The sequence below is a fragment of the Equus asinus genome, chromosome 15, assembly GCF_041296235.1.
Source record: "Equus asinus isolate D_3611 breed Donkey chromosome 15, EquAss-T2T_v2, whole genome shotgun sequence".
Classification (NCBI taxonomy): domain Eukaryota; kingdom Metazoa; phylum Chordata; class Mammalia; order Perissodactyla; family Equidae; genus Equus; species Equus asinus.
This window is the reverse complement of record NC_091804.1, coordinates 42,952,574-42,966,688: the sequence shown is the minus strand read 5'-3', so window position 1 is coordinate 42,966,688 and position 14,115 is coordinate 42,952,574. Positions and strand designations below refer to the sequence as shown.

The 14,115-nt window shown below is 39.3% G+C and overlaps 1 protein-coding gene across 3 annotated transcripts in view; it reads right to left on the bottom strand.

Annotated features, from left to right (window-relative positions):
• Positions 1-14,115, bottom strand: part of DOK5 (docking protein 5) — a 152,682-nt gene that overhangs the window by 48,784 nt on the left and 89,783 nt on the right. For all 3 annotated transcript variants that reach the window (XM_014832169.3, XM_070486158.1, XM_070486157.1), the window contains exons 3-5: positions 6,432-6,546; positions 6,227-6,346; positions 3,258-3,447 (exon numbers count right to left, since the gene is read on the bottom strand). In XM_014832169.3, coding sequence (XP_014687655.1) covers positions 3,258-3,447; positions 6,227-6,346; positions 6,432-6,546 — 425 coding nt within the window. The remainder of the gene's footprint in view (positions 1-3,257; positions 3,448-6,226; positions 6,347-6,431; positions 6,547-14,115) is intronic.

Sequence of the window (14,115 nt, the reverse complement as noted above, 5' to 3'; positions counted from 1 at the left end):
ATGGGGCCAGTGGGCAGGACTAACACTCAGTTCCAACTCTAACAGAGGCTAAGGTGAGCAGAACTTTGCCCAAGATCTTCGGGATGACTACCTGTGTTCTAGAGGGAATGCTGTGAAATCTTTGCAGATGCATGTTGGATATGTGAAAACTATTTACCAAGATAGACTTAACTCCTGTTCATTTATTGACGTGAGACAGGGAGAAAATTCTATTAGTTAATATGAAACTGCCTTGTTTTGAACACATCCAAAAATAGCCAGGGAAAAAATTGTCTTTGCTAATAAAGCAAGGCAGATATGAAACCTTCACGCTTGGGGGAACACAAACGATCTTATTATCCTGAGCATCTTGATGGTAACTGTAAAAATCCATCTTTATTTCAGTTTCAGGCAAAATATAAAATAGCAATATTAACTTTCGTTTAACACTGTCTGTATCCTGCAAACTCAAGTCCTACTTCAAAAGTAATCATAATAAAATATCAAAAGTCTCATTGATGAGGAGCCCAGGACCCTTCTGGATTATCCACTTGCATTGCCCCTTTGACCTACAACCACACTGCAAGAAAGTTCTTACTTGGATAAATTGACAAGGGAAATTAAACACTTTGTCCAAGGGCAACAGCTAATAAAGAATAAAGAATAGAGATTAGAAACTAGGGTCTCTCTGACTCCTGAATCAGCGCTCCTTACGCTACACAACGCTGTCTGAGAAATGAGTGAGATCCTAAGTACACATTCTCAATACGTCCCCTTTGATCATTCGATCTCAAGTTTGCGCCAGCCCCACAAAGTATGACCACTGAAATAAGAATGCTATTCAAAACCAAGGAATAGGGGCTGGCTCCATGGCCGAGTGGTTAAGTTCGCGCACTCTGCTCTGGAGGCCCACGGTTCGGATCCTGGGCGCGGACATGGCACCGCTCGTCAGGCCACGTTGAGGTGGCACCCCACATCCCACAACTAGAAGGACCTGCAACTAAGATATACAACTATGTACGACGATGGCAGCGGCGGGGGGGGGGGGGGGGGTGGTAGGGTTTGGGGGGGTGGTGGGGTTTGGGGGGATAAAGAAGAAAAAAAATAGAAGATTGGCCACGGCTGTTAGCTCAGGTGCCCATCTTTAAAAAAAAAAAAAAACAAGGAATAATACAAACCCCTACAATATTTGAGGCACAACACTGTGTGGTATGGGTTGCAGGTATTAAAATCACCTAAGTACTGGAGTTCTTGGACAAAATATCCAAAAGGTCAGACCATAAAGAGACCAAAGTCGTAGACTAAAACTCTTTCATTTTCCAACTCAGCTCTTTATGGCATTATGAATTATTGGAATAATTCCGAAATTTAGACTTCCAATATACCCACGCTTTTCTTCCAGCATTTCTCTCACAGGAGCTACTTCAGCATCTCTTCACAGCCACATCTGCCCCCTCTATCTTACTGCTTACAAAATATGAGCGTGATTGCATAAAACACACACAAAGACCAAAATACACCTGCTTAAAAATCTCCATGGTTTCCTATATCACCTAACAGAAATATCAAAGTCTTTAAAATAATCTCCTAGATTTGGAGCAGTTCTACTAGATTTCAATATGAATAAATCAAACTTTTGAAAGGCATCAGTAGGATTAAAACTTGGAAGACTGAGATAATTTCTAAAGAACTTTCAACTAGTCATGATAATACTAGTTTTAGCCTTCAGAAATTACCATAAAAAGCCATACTCTTTTCCTATTACTACTTACTCTAAATAGTAAATCAAAGAACAATTAAAAAATATTAATGTTGAATGAGCATTGCGCAAAATAGGCCCAAAACGTTGTGATCAATGCAGAATGCTACCAAGGGTCAACATGAAATTCGAGTGGGGAATAACGCAAGGTGTATAGTCAATAGAGAAGTCTATTTCTATTATGAAACATTTTTTATATCTAGATCTCAATGGCAACAATTAATACATAAATAATTTCTGAGACATAAACAGGGAAATATACCCACCTTCCCAAACGAAGACAATTTTCTATAGAGATTTTCCCATAAGGATAAAAATAAGTAATTCTGACAAAAGAGGAACATTGCTTTGAAGATTAAAGTTTTATTTTCTAATATGAGGGCCTTTGCAGGTTCTGGGGGATTTACTGACTCATTTATAGCATTTTCATTTCCAGGTATTTAAACATAAAATAGACCAGAAAAGAGCTGTATGGGAAAGAAGAATTTTTAAACTTTCCAGGATCATTGTAAGAGCATCGAATTAATCATATTTCTGAAAAGCAAAATTTAAATTTCTGAGCTTTGTTTAAAATAGAATGAACAGATTAATTTGAGTGGAGTATTACTATCACATAATCAGGTGAATTAGGGTCTTAGGTGTTCATACCTTCTGTTTTTACTCTCCTTATATCAAGGATCATATTCCTGTCCACTTTTACAAACAAAATAGTTTTTTTTTAAGTTACAAGTTGATCATTTTCAACTTTAATTTAATGTCTGGCCATATACAGAAGGGCTTGTATTTCTTAAAATTTAGTCCTTTAAAATTCTAAAATATAACATTTATCTGCAACGTTTTTAAAAAAGAGCCTAAATTCTGAGGAAGGAAAGCTGAGGGAGAAGGAAAATGAGATACCAACTAGACTAATCTCTTTGTAGCTAATGATCTACTCAAATATTATTGGCTCCATCTTCTCTCTCCAAAATTGACCTCTAACCGGAAAAAGGGCAAGCCCTAAAAGTGCTTATTGGGTATTACGATGAGCAAGTTGTAGAATTAATCTCTTCCAGTATTAGCGTCATTCTTCACACTGTGAACAAAATAGATGGAACCCAATAAACCACAACTTCAGAAATGTGGAATGGCCCCTCATTTTGATAATCTACCATAGTTAGCTCAGCGGGGAAACATACATAGAATAACACTATGGAAGTTTTCCAAAAACCAAAAAGTTGGTCTCTGTTCAGCTTGACCAAGGAAATGGTATATTTTCAGTATTCCTAGTTCAACTTCAGTTTGTGGTATGGAATCAAACTGTGTAATCAAAATTCATAGCACATTCATGAAACATTAGAATCGTCCATGGAAAAGAAAGCCATATTGACTGTATGACTATTTTACAATATGCCGAGCGCTGTCCAGTCGTAGCTAGGCATTTCCCGAAGCGTGCTTCAGGTTGGATCTCACGTGTAAACTCAGGCCTCAAATGATATGAATAGGGGCTGGGCGAACATGGAAAAACAGTCACACAACTCACCTCCCTGCCTCAAAAGTGAACCAAGCAGCATCTCGTCCATACCGCCGCAGGGCGCTTAGCGGCCAAGAGATGAGTTTGACTCTGGGATTCTGGACGTCCCAAAGACAGATGTGCTCATATGTAATCTGCAAGGCACATTCGCCATGTACATCTAAGTTAGGAGATGGCATCAAATACACATTGAATCTCTCTGGGAGAAAAACAAAAGGTTAGTCTAAAATCTCCAGGAATAAAACATCAAAGACATTGTAGGAACAAAGAGGCATTTCAAAATAATTCAAGCTCATATTCTAGGTTTTGGTTGAATATTCAGGAACATAAACCTTTCTCATAAATTAGCAGTCCCAGAAAATGATTTTTTAAATGAAGACCATATTCAATCACAATAATGATACAGTCTGGCTGTCAACATACACTAAACGCTGTTTACATGAGCAAAGACCATTTTTAGAACTTTTAAATTTGCATAATAAAAAATTGTATGCCAATAAAAGACTAAAGCAATGAAACCATTAAAAGCAATTTTTTCTTGCCAAATACATATTAATTACACCCACACTGTTGTGTTCACAAAAGAAGCAGGTGCAAAATAATTATTGCATGGTTTAATGACATTAAAGTTATATTGATCAACTTATAATTTTCATAACTAAACGAATAAAACTGTATCCCAAATTATTTAACTAAAACTGCACACTAATACTCTGCATTTAACTGACCAACAGTTTGGGGAAATTCCTCTGGATATATTTGAAGTGGTTTTAACAAGGAGTTCTCTTTAGCCAAATACTGGAAAGAAACATTCATTTGCTTATTTGGATGATTGTTAAAGTTTTACTCAAGATTACTCTAAATAAACTACTTGATTTATTTCTACAACCAAATTTTCATCCCCACAGATACAGCCATGATATTTCTGTTACATTTCTAGAAAATTCATTAATTTAGAAAGAGTCAAAATCTTTAAGTGAAATATGAATAAAAATGTTATTGCTATAGCAAACACAATTTCACCTATCCATCATTGTGATAAATTTCCTAGATCTGACAAAATAGTGTGGCACTATTAATATTAGTGGTATTCTAAATTAATTGTTTTATAATAAGAAAGTCATGAGAATTTTCATAGATTTTAGTTGAATTTAGTAAACGAGTGTTCAGATTATGTTCATGAAATGTATTCATGCATCTGTTATTCAAATTTTCTAAGTTATTTCAAACTCCCAATAACGAAATATTTATGGCTTTCTAATAATTATTTTAAAAGCATATTCCAATGGAGCAAATTTTCCCCTGGAGAGTTGCGGAGCAAGTAAGAAGGACTGTCATCCTTAAGTAAAAAGTAAGAGAGACGATTACCAATTTATTTGCTTACAAGTTCTTCTATAACTACTTTGGTCCAGAATGACATCAACAGTGGTGAGAAGGACCACTTTGATTACAATTACTTGGAGGCATGCAAATTAATACTGTAAAGTCCCTTCAAAGGCATAGTTGAGTTTCATAATAATCCTTAGTAGCTATAGACCAGGGGTATTTTTATTCCTACTTGACAGAAGAGGAAACCGAGGCACAGAAAATTGGTGTGGGAAGGTAACTCCCAGGCACCGCCAATTTTCAATTCAGTTTGCGGCACTATCGTGACACAGCTTCACAAACACAAGTTTGTGGAAATAAGTGCTGCTCTGAGCACCCTAGGCTAAAAAGAAATCAAAACCTGTCATGTTTTCCTCTTTATGTTTAACTTCATATGCACCTGTCCGTGAGGCAGCATGGGTGCATGCCCTCAGCCCGGAGCATCTTGATTTAGCGAACCATAGAGGAAGCAGCTTGGTGCTTGGTTGAACGGCCCTCGTAAGTGACTCAACCTCTCCCTGGAGCTCCATTCCCCAGTCTACAAAGAGGCTCTGCTGAATTCGCCAGCACTCCAAGGTCCCCATCAATGACGCTTGTGCGGAAGTGGATTATGGCAGATACGGTGCATCCAAAATAGTCCCAGACTGTAAACGTGTCATGAAGACATAGTCCCAATTGGGAGGGAGGGTATTTTTTACTAACAGTTGGTGTGTGCACTCCAATGGAAACGGTCAGTACGATTCCACCTCTGCCATGTTTGTAATCAAGCCAGGTGACCCACAGCCTCTTCGCTGTGATATATCCTCATAGATCAAGTCAATAAGCTAAAGGAGAACTCTGGGATCCAATCCACCCTGTCATAGGCTCAGTAATTTGGAGACAAAGAGACGATTCCTCACCTCCAGGCTCATACTGTAAACTAACATTGATTTTTGCTGGAGTTCATGAATATTTTGATCATTATTACTTAAAATGACTTATTCCCAGTTTGAGCGTTGAGCTCAAAGAATTGGCTCAAGTGTTTCAGTAAAAAAAAAATCGCAAATTTAGGTGGGTTTAAATTTGACGAAATATTCATGAAGTTCAGATTCTATTAAAAACATCGAAAGGCTTTCAATAAAATTTTTAAGTGAAAAGGCAAGACAAAACCCATTACACTGTAAAATCTGTATATTACAAATATAGGCCCAAGAGTACAGACTGGAATCAAACCTAGGTATTGGAATTGGAGCAAGATCTTTAATTCTTCCAACCTTCAGTTTCCTCATCTGTAAAATGGGGAAGTAATTGTACCTATGTCATAGGGCTGCTGGGAAAACTAAATGATGTAATGCCTCTTCCACAGAAACTGGCACAAAGCAGGTTCCCCCAAATTTCTAGCTGATGTTATTAATGTAGATATATTCATATTAAGCATCAAAAATATATTAAGAAAAGAAATACACTGAAATATTAACACAGGTTTTAGGTGAAATAAAAGGCTATTTTTACTTCTTTCTTTATGCATTTTTATAACTTCAAAATTTTTACATAATGAAAAAGCTTTATGCTTTATCATATGGGGACAAAAACAGTTTTAACAGAGACCAAAGGAGAGAATTTTCTTTACATACCACTCTGTTCTCTCTCAACTCCAGTAGCCAGTAAGTCAGGCTCTCCAAGGCTGATGTCATTGACCCGCGTCCCTACACACTCCATCTGGAGTACTTTGCACCATTCATCAGCCTCAAGATCTGTGGAAACGTCCAAAAGATTAACCTGGACACCTAGTGCCCGCTTAAAAGCTAAAAGCAAAAGCCCTTCATGCCTCAGACAAACCTGATTCACAAGCAAAGGTCTTGGAGGTATCATCATTGAAATAAATCCCTACGGCGTGTTTCTTGGTGCTCTTTGGCAATCGAGCTACGTTCTTCACATTGTTGAGTTCTGTAACCTGAAAAATGAATAATGGCAAGTTTGATCACACTCCCTGAATGAATGCTTCCGACCAACAACACCAAGCCAAGTGGAGGCACAGAAAGTAGAAGGCACAGCACAGATGAACATGGCTTGACAGAAAGTGTGTATTCAAAAGCTATGAATACTATTTCAGTGTCATCCTTGATATGTAGCAAGGAAAGTTAACAAATTACCTTTCCTTTTTAAATTTTCTGAAGCATGTTAAGTGGCAGAGGCTCAAAACTCCAAAGAGGTACAAAGCTTGTTTGAGTTTTTTTACCCCCCAATGACTCGACCTTCTCAACAGTTCTCATGTCTATCTCCATCACCGTGGACAGCCTTTCAAATACTCCATCCATTCCGAGTACTTCCCATGTAAGCATCTTACACGTATTGACCCAAGGAAGGGGAGAAAATGGTGGTCCAATTCATAACTAAATTACCTCACTCTTTGCCAGTTAGAAACCGAGTGTCAGGAGTCTCAAAAATGGTCTCGGGGTTCAAGTCACATATTCCAACACAGAGAGTCAATATGAATTTGGTTTGTGAAATATTTCCCCACTCTCTCGGACTTACTCCTAGCTTCTCAGTGGTTATGGGGCCTCTTGTTGCAAAGGCTCAGGACACTGCTTGGTATCACCTTCATCCTATCAGTAGCTAAAGCTTTCCCCTAGTCATTCTCTCTCTCCTTCTCTCTCCCACAACCTCTTGGTCCCTTTAACACTTTTGTAAACTGCTCCCCTCCCAGAAAAAGTGTTGGCTTATTGTGTTCCCCAAATGGCTGTCCCACATCCAGTTATATCCAGATCCCCTGATGCATTTGAGGGGTGTAATAATTGGGTCCTGAATGAGAGAAGGCCTAGGTGGCTTCAGGGTAGAGTATTAACAAGATAAATAACTGTTTCATGTTGACAAGTTTAACCTCTCCTTAGAATATATCTTTTGTGTTGTTATACAAAAGAATATGGCTCCCATCAATCTTTACCTCCAGTAATGTCATACCATTTCCCCCATTTTTACTCTAAATTCAATAAATGCATGGCTCAAAAAGTAGGTGGGGAAAGAAATTAATATCCTCCACACACACACACGAATCTGATCATTTCATTTCCCTGCTTCTTAACCTCCGTTGGCTCTTTTTATAGTATAAATGCAAGTTTCTTAGCATGCGATATCATAATGGTAGCTATAGACCAAATGTTTGTGGCCCCTTAAAACTCATCCATTGAAATCCTAAAGCCCCAGGTGATGGCATTTGGAGGTGGGGCCTTTGGGAGGTGATTAGGTCCTACAGGCAGAGCCCTCGTGAATGGGATTAGTGTCCTTATCAAAGAGCTCCCTCATCCCTTCTGCTATGTGAGTACACAGCAAGAAGACGCCTTCTATGAATCCGAAAGCAAGTTCTCACCAGACACCAGATCTGTTGGCAACCTGATCTTGGACTTCCCAGCCTCCAGAATTGTGAGAAATAAATTTCTGTTGTTTATAAGCCACCCAGGTTAGGGTATTTTGGTTATAGCAGGCAAATGGACTAAGACACCAGCATTCCCCCAAAGCTGGTCCAGCTAATCTCTTCAGTGGCTTGACACTACCTATCTTGTTCTGCAACTACAGCAAGTCCCTGAGAATTTACCAGATGCAATTTATCTTTTGTTTATTTTTTTTTTTTTGGTGCCTCTGCCCCCATACAAGCCACTAGCATCCTGCCACAACTACTTATTGGTCTCTCCACTTCCATCTTAACCCCATTGATTCACTATGAACACAGCATCTTGATGCTCTCTTCAAAACACAGGTCTGATTCCAGCATTTCTGTGCATAAAACAGAACACTTCAGTGACTTCCCATGGCACTTGGGACAAAAGTCCAAATCCTCACCAAGGCCTCTGTGGTCTTCCCCACAGCCACCTCACCAACCTCCTCTCTGATGTCTTCCCCATGCTTCCCATGGGGAAGTCCCAGCCCCACTGGCATTTATGCAGTTCCCAGAGGCACCATGACTCTCCGGGCACACAGCCTTCCCCACTCTCCCTCTACTTCACTCCCACTCACCCTACAGGTCTTAGTTTAAATCTCAGATACTAGGCCAGCCCCATAGCCTAGTGGTTAAAGTTCGCACACTCTGCTTCAGCAGCATGGGCTCAGTTCCTGGGTGCAGGCATATATATTTGTCAGTGGCCATGCTATGGTGGCGGCCCACATACAAAAGAGAGGAAGATTGGCACAGATGTTTGCTCAGGGCGAATCTTTCTCAAGCAAAAAAATAAATAAATAAATAAAATAAATAAATCTCAGATACCTGCAGAGGCCCTACTGCTCAACCTCCCTTAATCTAATCAGAGTCTCAAGGCTCTACCATCCGATGATATCTGTGCCCTACGGCCCTGTGATGTCTCTGTGGGTTACAGCTCAGTATCTGTCTTGTCTCTAGAATGAGAAGTCCCACAGGGCAGGGCTAGTATATTTTTTGCTCACCACTGTGTCCCCTGAATCCAGCATACAGCCTGTCACACAGTGGGAACTCCATGAATACACATAGACTTAATGAACAAGACTAAACTCACTCGCAAATTTCCTTGCATGGTACTTCTCCAAGGGGAACGCCTCTCTCTCCTGCCCCTTTCTCCAGGGAAATTTCACTTTTCCTTCAAGGCCCACTTCCTCTGGGAAACCTGCCCTCACCCCAGTGTGAATTAATTGTTCCCTTCTCTCTGCTCCCATTTTGCTGCATGAAACTGTATTCTATTATCGGTTGTTATAATTAATCCATTTATCTCTCCAGCTCCCAGCTGAACATGAGTCACCTGTCAATGACTTACTGATGGACTGAATCAATGAAAAACAATTTGAGAGTCAACATTTATTGAGCCCGCACCATCCACCACACACTCTGCTCAGTATTTTTATATAGAGTGTCTCATTTGATCTTCATAAAAATCCTATGAGGGGCTGGCCTGGTGGCACACTGGTTAAGTTCATGCACTCCACTTCAGCAGCCGGGGGTTGCCAGTGCAGATCCTGGGTGCAAACCTACGCACCACTTATCAAGCCATGCTGTGGCAGGCATCCCACATATAAAGTAGAGGAGGATGAGCATGGAAATCAGCTCAGGGCCAATCTTCCTCAGCAACAAAAAAGAGTAGGATTGCCAGTGGATGTTAGCTCAAGGCTAATCTCCCTCAAAAAAGAATTCCTATGAAATAGATATTATTATTATCAGTATTTTCCAGATGAATAAACTGGATGAGAAAGGTTTAAGTCATGTGTGTGCCCAAGTTCACAGCTAAAAAATGACAGAACTGAGTTTTGAATGAAGCGAACTGACCCCAAAGCTTGTGCTTTTCACTCATCCAAAACGCCAATGCCTAACTCTAAAAACCTTCAGCACAGACAATCTTTAGCCTCAAAAGTCATCTCTGATTTGAGAACCTCTTGCTTCTCATGGGGGGTTGAAGTAGGGCATCAGTGCTCCAGGCTTTATTCTGACCCTCTATTGAGACATCATATAAGAGTAGTCCACTCCAGCCTGAAACACAGCAATGACTTTGAAATATGTCATTTCATTACACATCCATTAAGGGCAAAGAGGAAGGAATAAGTCACCTGAAACAGTCAGGAAATGTAGGGAGAATTGCATGAGTCAGAACACAATTACCCATTTTGGAAACTGGTCTAGATAGTAAGGAACCCAACACCCCCACTCAGGGGAGGTGAGTGAGCGTTCACAGAGCAGGTGCATTCTGTTTAATGTGTCAAAGGACTATCAGATTCTAAAGCAATAGTACCTGTCCCCTTCTCAGAACTACATCCCAAAGAGCAAGTGCATACACACACACACACAGACACACACAGACACAGACACACAGACACACACACAGACACACATACACACACAGACACACACACACACACATGCCTTACCTTCAAAAGGACCGCAATCTATACTAATTCATAATAGAGCCTTCCTTAAAATGCAGGCTAACGTGATAATTATGATAACCAACAGTGGATATCTTTATAAGTCACATAAAAACTTTTATAAGACATTTATTTCCACCATCACTCCATTTTGTAAATAAGAAAACTGAGGAAGGACATATTTTTTTAATATTTCTTTTACAAAGAAATCATTCTCCCCCAAAGAATCACTTCTGAAACAAACAGATTTTGATAAGGTCTCAGGTTCTCATTTAATATGAATATTATTTTTTATTATTTTTTTAAAAGTTTACCTTTTAAAGTTATTTATTTTTTTAAATTATTTTTTTAACTGCAGAAACATTGGTTTATAACATTATATAAATTCCAGGTGTACGTCATTATATTTCAAGTCCAGTGCAGATTACATCATGCTCACCACCCAAAGACTAATCCATCACCACAGACACGTGCCTATCTCTCCTTTTGCCCTCCTCCCTCCTCGTTTGCCCTCTGTTAACCGCCAATCCCATCTCTGTCTCTGTGTTTGTTGTTGTTGTTGTTATCTTCTATTTATGTGAGATCATACAGTATTTGACTTTCTCCCTCTAACTTATTTCGCTTAGCATAACACCTTCAAGGTCCATCCAGGTTGTCACAAATGGCCAGATTTCATCATTTCTTACGGCTGAGTAGTATTCCATTGTGTATATATACCATATTTTCTTTATCCATTCGTCCCCTGATGGGCACCTAGCTTGCTTCCAATTCCTGGTTATTGTGAATAATGCTGCAATGAACATAGAGCTGCATGTATCTTTACACATTTGTGTTTTCATGTTCTTTGGATAAACGCCCAGCAGTGGAACAGCTGGATCATTTGGTAGTTCTATTCTTAATTTTTTGAGGAATCTCCATCCTGTTTTCCACAGTGGCTTCACCAGTTTACACTCCCACCAGCAGTGGATGAGGCTTCCCTCTTCTCCACATCCTCTCCAGCATTTGTTATTTCCTGTCTTGTTAATTACAGCCTGAATATTATTGTAAATGGGAGCTGTATAAGTGCATCTGACCATCCAAATGGACTGCATTGGATCGTCAAGATTGCCTCAGAGAGAGGGAGCACTCAGGGCCTTGTGCATGCAATAACTCATTGAGTTCATCTTCAATTTGAATGTCCTGTCTTTTCTTTATATCTCAGGTCAACCAGAAGTTATTTCCTGCCAAGCTCAAATTCTTTTAGGAAAACTCCCTCCTGAGTCTCTGTAGTTATAAATTTTATTTTTCTTTCACAGTGCAAGAGAATAGACACACCTTAAACTCTACATGAAGTATGCCGTCTTTGTATATAGATTCACAGATAAAATGAAAATATTTCTTCAAGGTGTTTAACAACATTCAAGGAGGGAACCACTTACAAGTGTAGTAGAACCACATTCCCTTTTCAAGAATCTTCCTTATAGCCATAAAAACTTTTAATTGATTGTCTATTTGTTATTTATCATTCATTTTTAGCATTTACTCTGTGTCAGGTAAAAACTGTTCTATTCACTGGGGATAAGATTGTCCAACGACAGACAAAGACCCTGCCCCTCTGGAGCTTATGTTCCAGTAAAGGGAGAAAATAAGTAAACAAACACTTCACCAGGAGGGATAAGGAACTGCTATGAGGACAAATAAAGCTATGAAAAAGGATTTAGTGTAGTGTGGGCTCAGGGGAATTTTGCTATTTTTACATAAGGGGGCAAGGAAGCCCTTTCTGAGAAGGGAGCATTTGAGCAGAGGCTCATAAGATCTGAAAGAGTGAATCAAGTGGATAATTAGGTCCAGTGTTTCCAGACGCAAGTAATGGTAACTGCAAAGGCCCTGAGGTAATAACTTATTTGTTTGGCAAGGACTAAGTTTGCTTATAAGTTTTCACATTTGACTCCCTTCCCTTGACATCTGTACTCAAGGCTAAGCCATCTCTGCAGCCTCTCTGCATCTCTCCACCCACCTTCCCCACAAGGCTGTACAGCTCATGCAAAGCTGGTGGACTTAAGATCAATACCTCTAAGGCTTTTCATTTCTTTTCTTCGATCAGCCCAAAATTTATTTCCCTAAGCTCACTGAGCATCTTTATGATGGCTATTTTGAATTCTTTGTCAGATAATTCATATACTTCCATTTCTTCAGGGTCACTTTCTGGAGATTTATTCTGTTACTTTAATTGGGCCAGGTTTTCTGTCTCTCCACGCCCCTCGTAACTTTGTGTTGGGATCCACACACTTGAAAAAGCAGCCACCTCTCTCAGGCCTTACAGACTGGCTTTGTACAGGGAAAGAGTCACACAGAAAATTTGGAGCTAAAGAATATAATACTGAATTGAAAAATTCACTAGAGGGGTACAAGAGCAGACTTGCTGAAGTGGAAGAAAGACTCGGCAAACTTGAAGACAGTCACTCGAAATTATCCAGTCAGAGGAAAACAATGCATGAACAAGGAAATTGAGCTCTTGGTATCAGAACGTTACCTCCACACTCAGTTACCTGTAATCACTCCTTGCATATTTTACAGAGCGAGGGCTTCATTCATACATAGGGATTTCTGTGTTAATCGAAGAGAGCCACACTCACTGTTCAGAGCATCACAAGCTAACTCCATATAGCACACTTTATTTCAACTGAAGGTCAATTAAAATTTGAAATAGAAAATGATAAAATTCCATATACTAAACAAAAAGAGTTTTGCTGAATCACCTTGGTATGCATAGTTTTCCCATTTCTATAAAAAAATAATGTTTACATATGCATACGTGCACACACACATGTTCTTGTATGTATATGTGGCGAGGGGCACTAGGGGTCTGGGCAAACTTACACTGTGTGTCTCTTTGTATTATTGCATTCTTTCCTACTATGTGCTTCCACATTGTAAAGGAAGAAGTCATACCTCCGTTTGCAGATAACATAATCTTATACGCAGAAAACCCTAAAGATGCCACAAAAAAACTGCCAGAACTAGTAAATAAATTCAATAAAGTCGCAGGATACAAAATCAACACACAAAAATCAGTTGTGTTTCTATACACTAATAGCGAACAATCCAAAAAGGAAAATAAGAAAATAATCCCATTTACAACAACACTAAAAAAATAAAATATTTAGGAATAAATTTAACCAAGGAGGGAACAGATTTGTACGTGGAAAACTATAACACACTATTGAAAGAAGTTAAAGAAGGCACCAGTAAATGGAAAGACATCCCGGGTTGATGGATTGGAAGACTCAATGCTGTTAAAATGTCCATACTACTCAAAGTGACCTACAGATTCAATGCAATCTCTATCACAATCCCAATGGCATTTTTTGCAGAAATAGAAAAAAGCAACCCTAAAATTCATATGGCCCCACAAAGGACCCTGAATAGTCAAAATAATCTTGAGGAAGAACAAAGCTGGAGGCCTCACACTTCCTGACTTCAAAATGCATAACAAAGCTACAGTAACCAAGACAGGATGGTACTGGCATAGACAGACATAGAGACCAACAGAATAAAATAGAGAGCTCAGAAATAAACCCTCGCATACACGAACAAATTATCTCTTCCAGATCATTTGCCAAGAAGACACAATGGGGAAAGGAGAGTTTCTTCAATAAATGGAGTT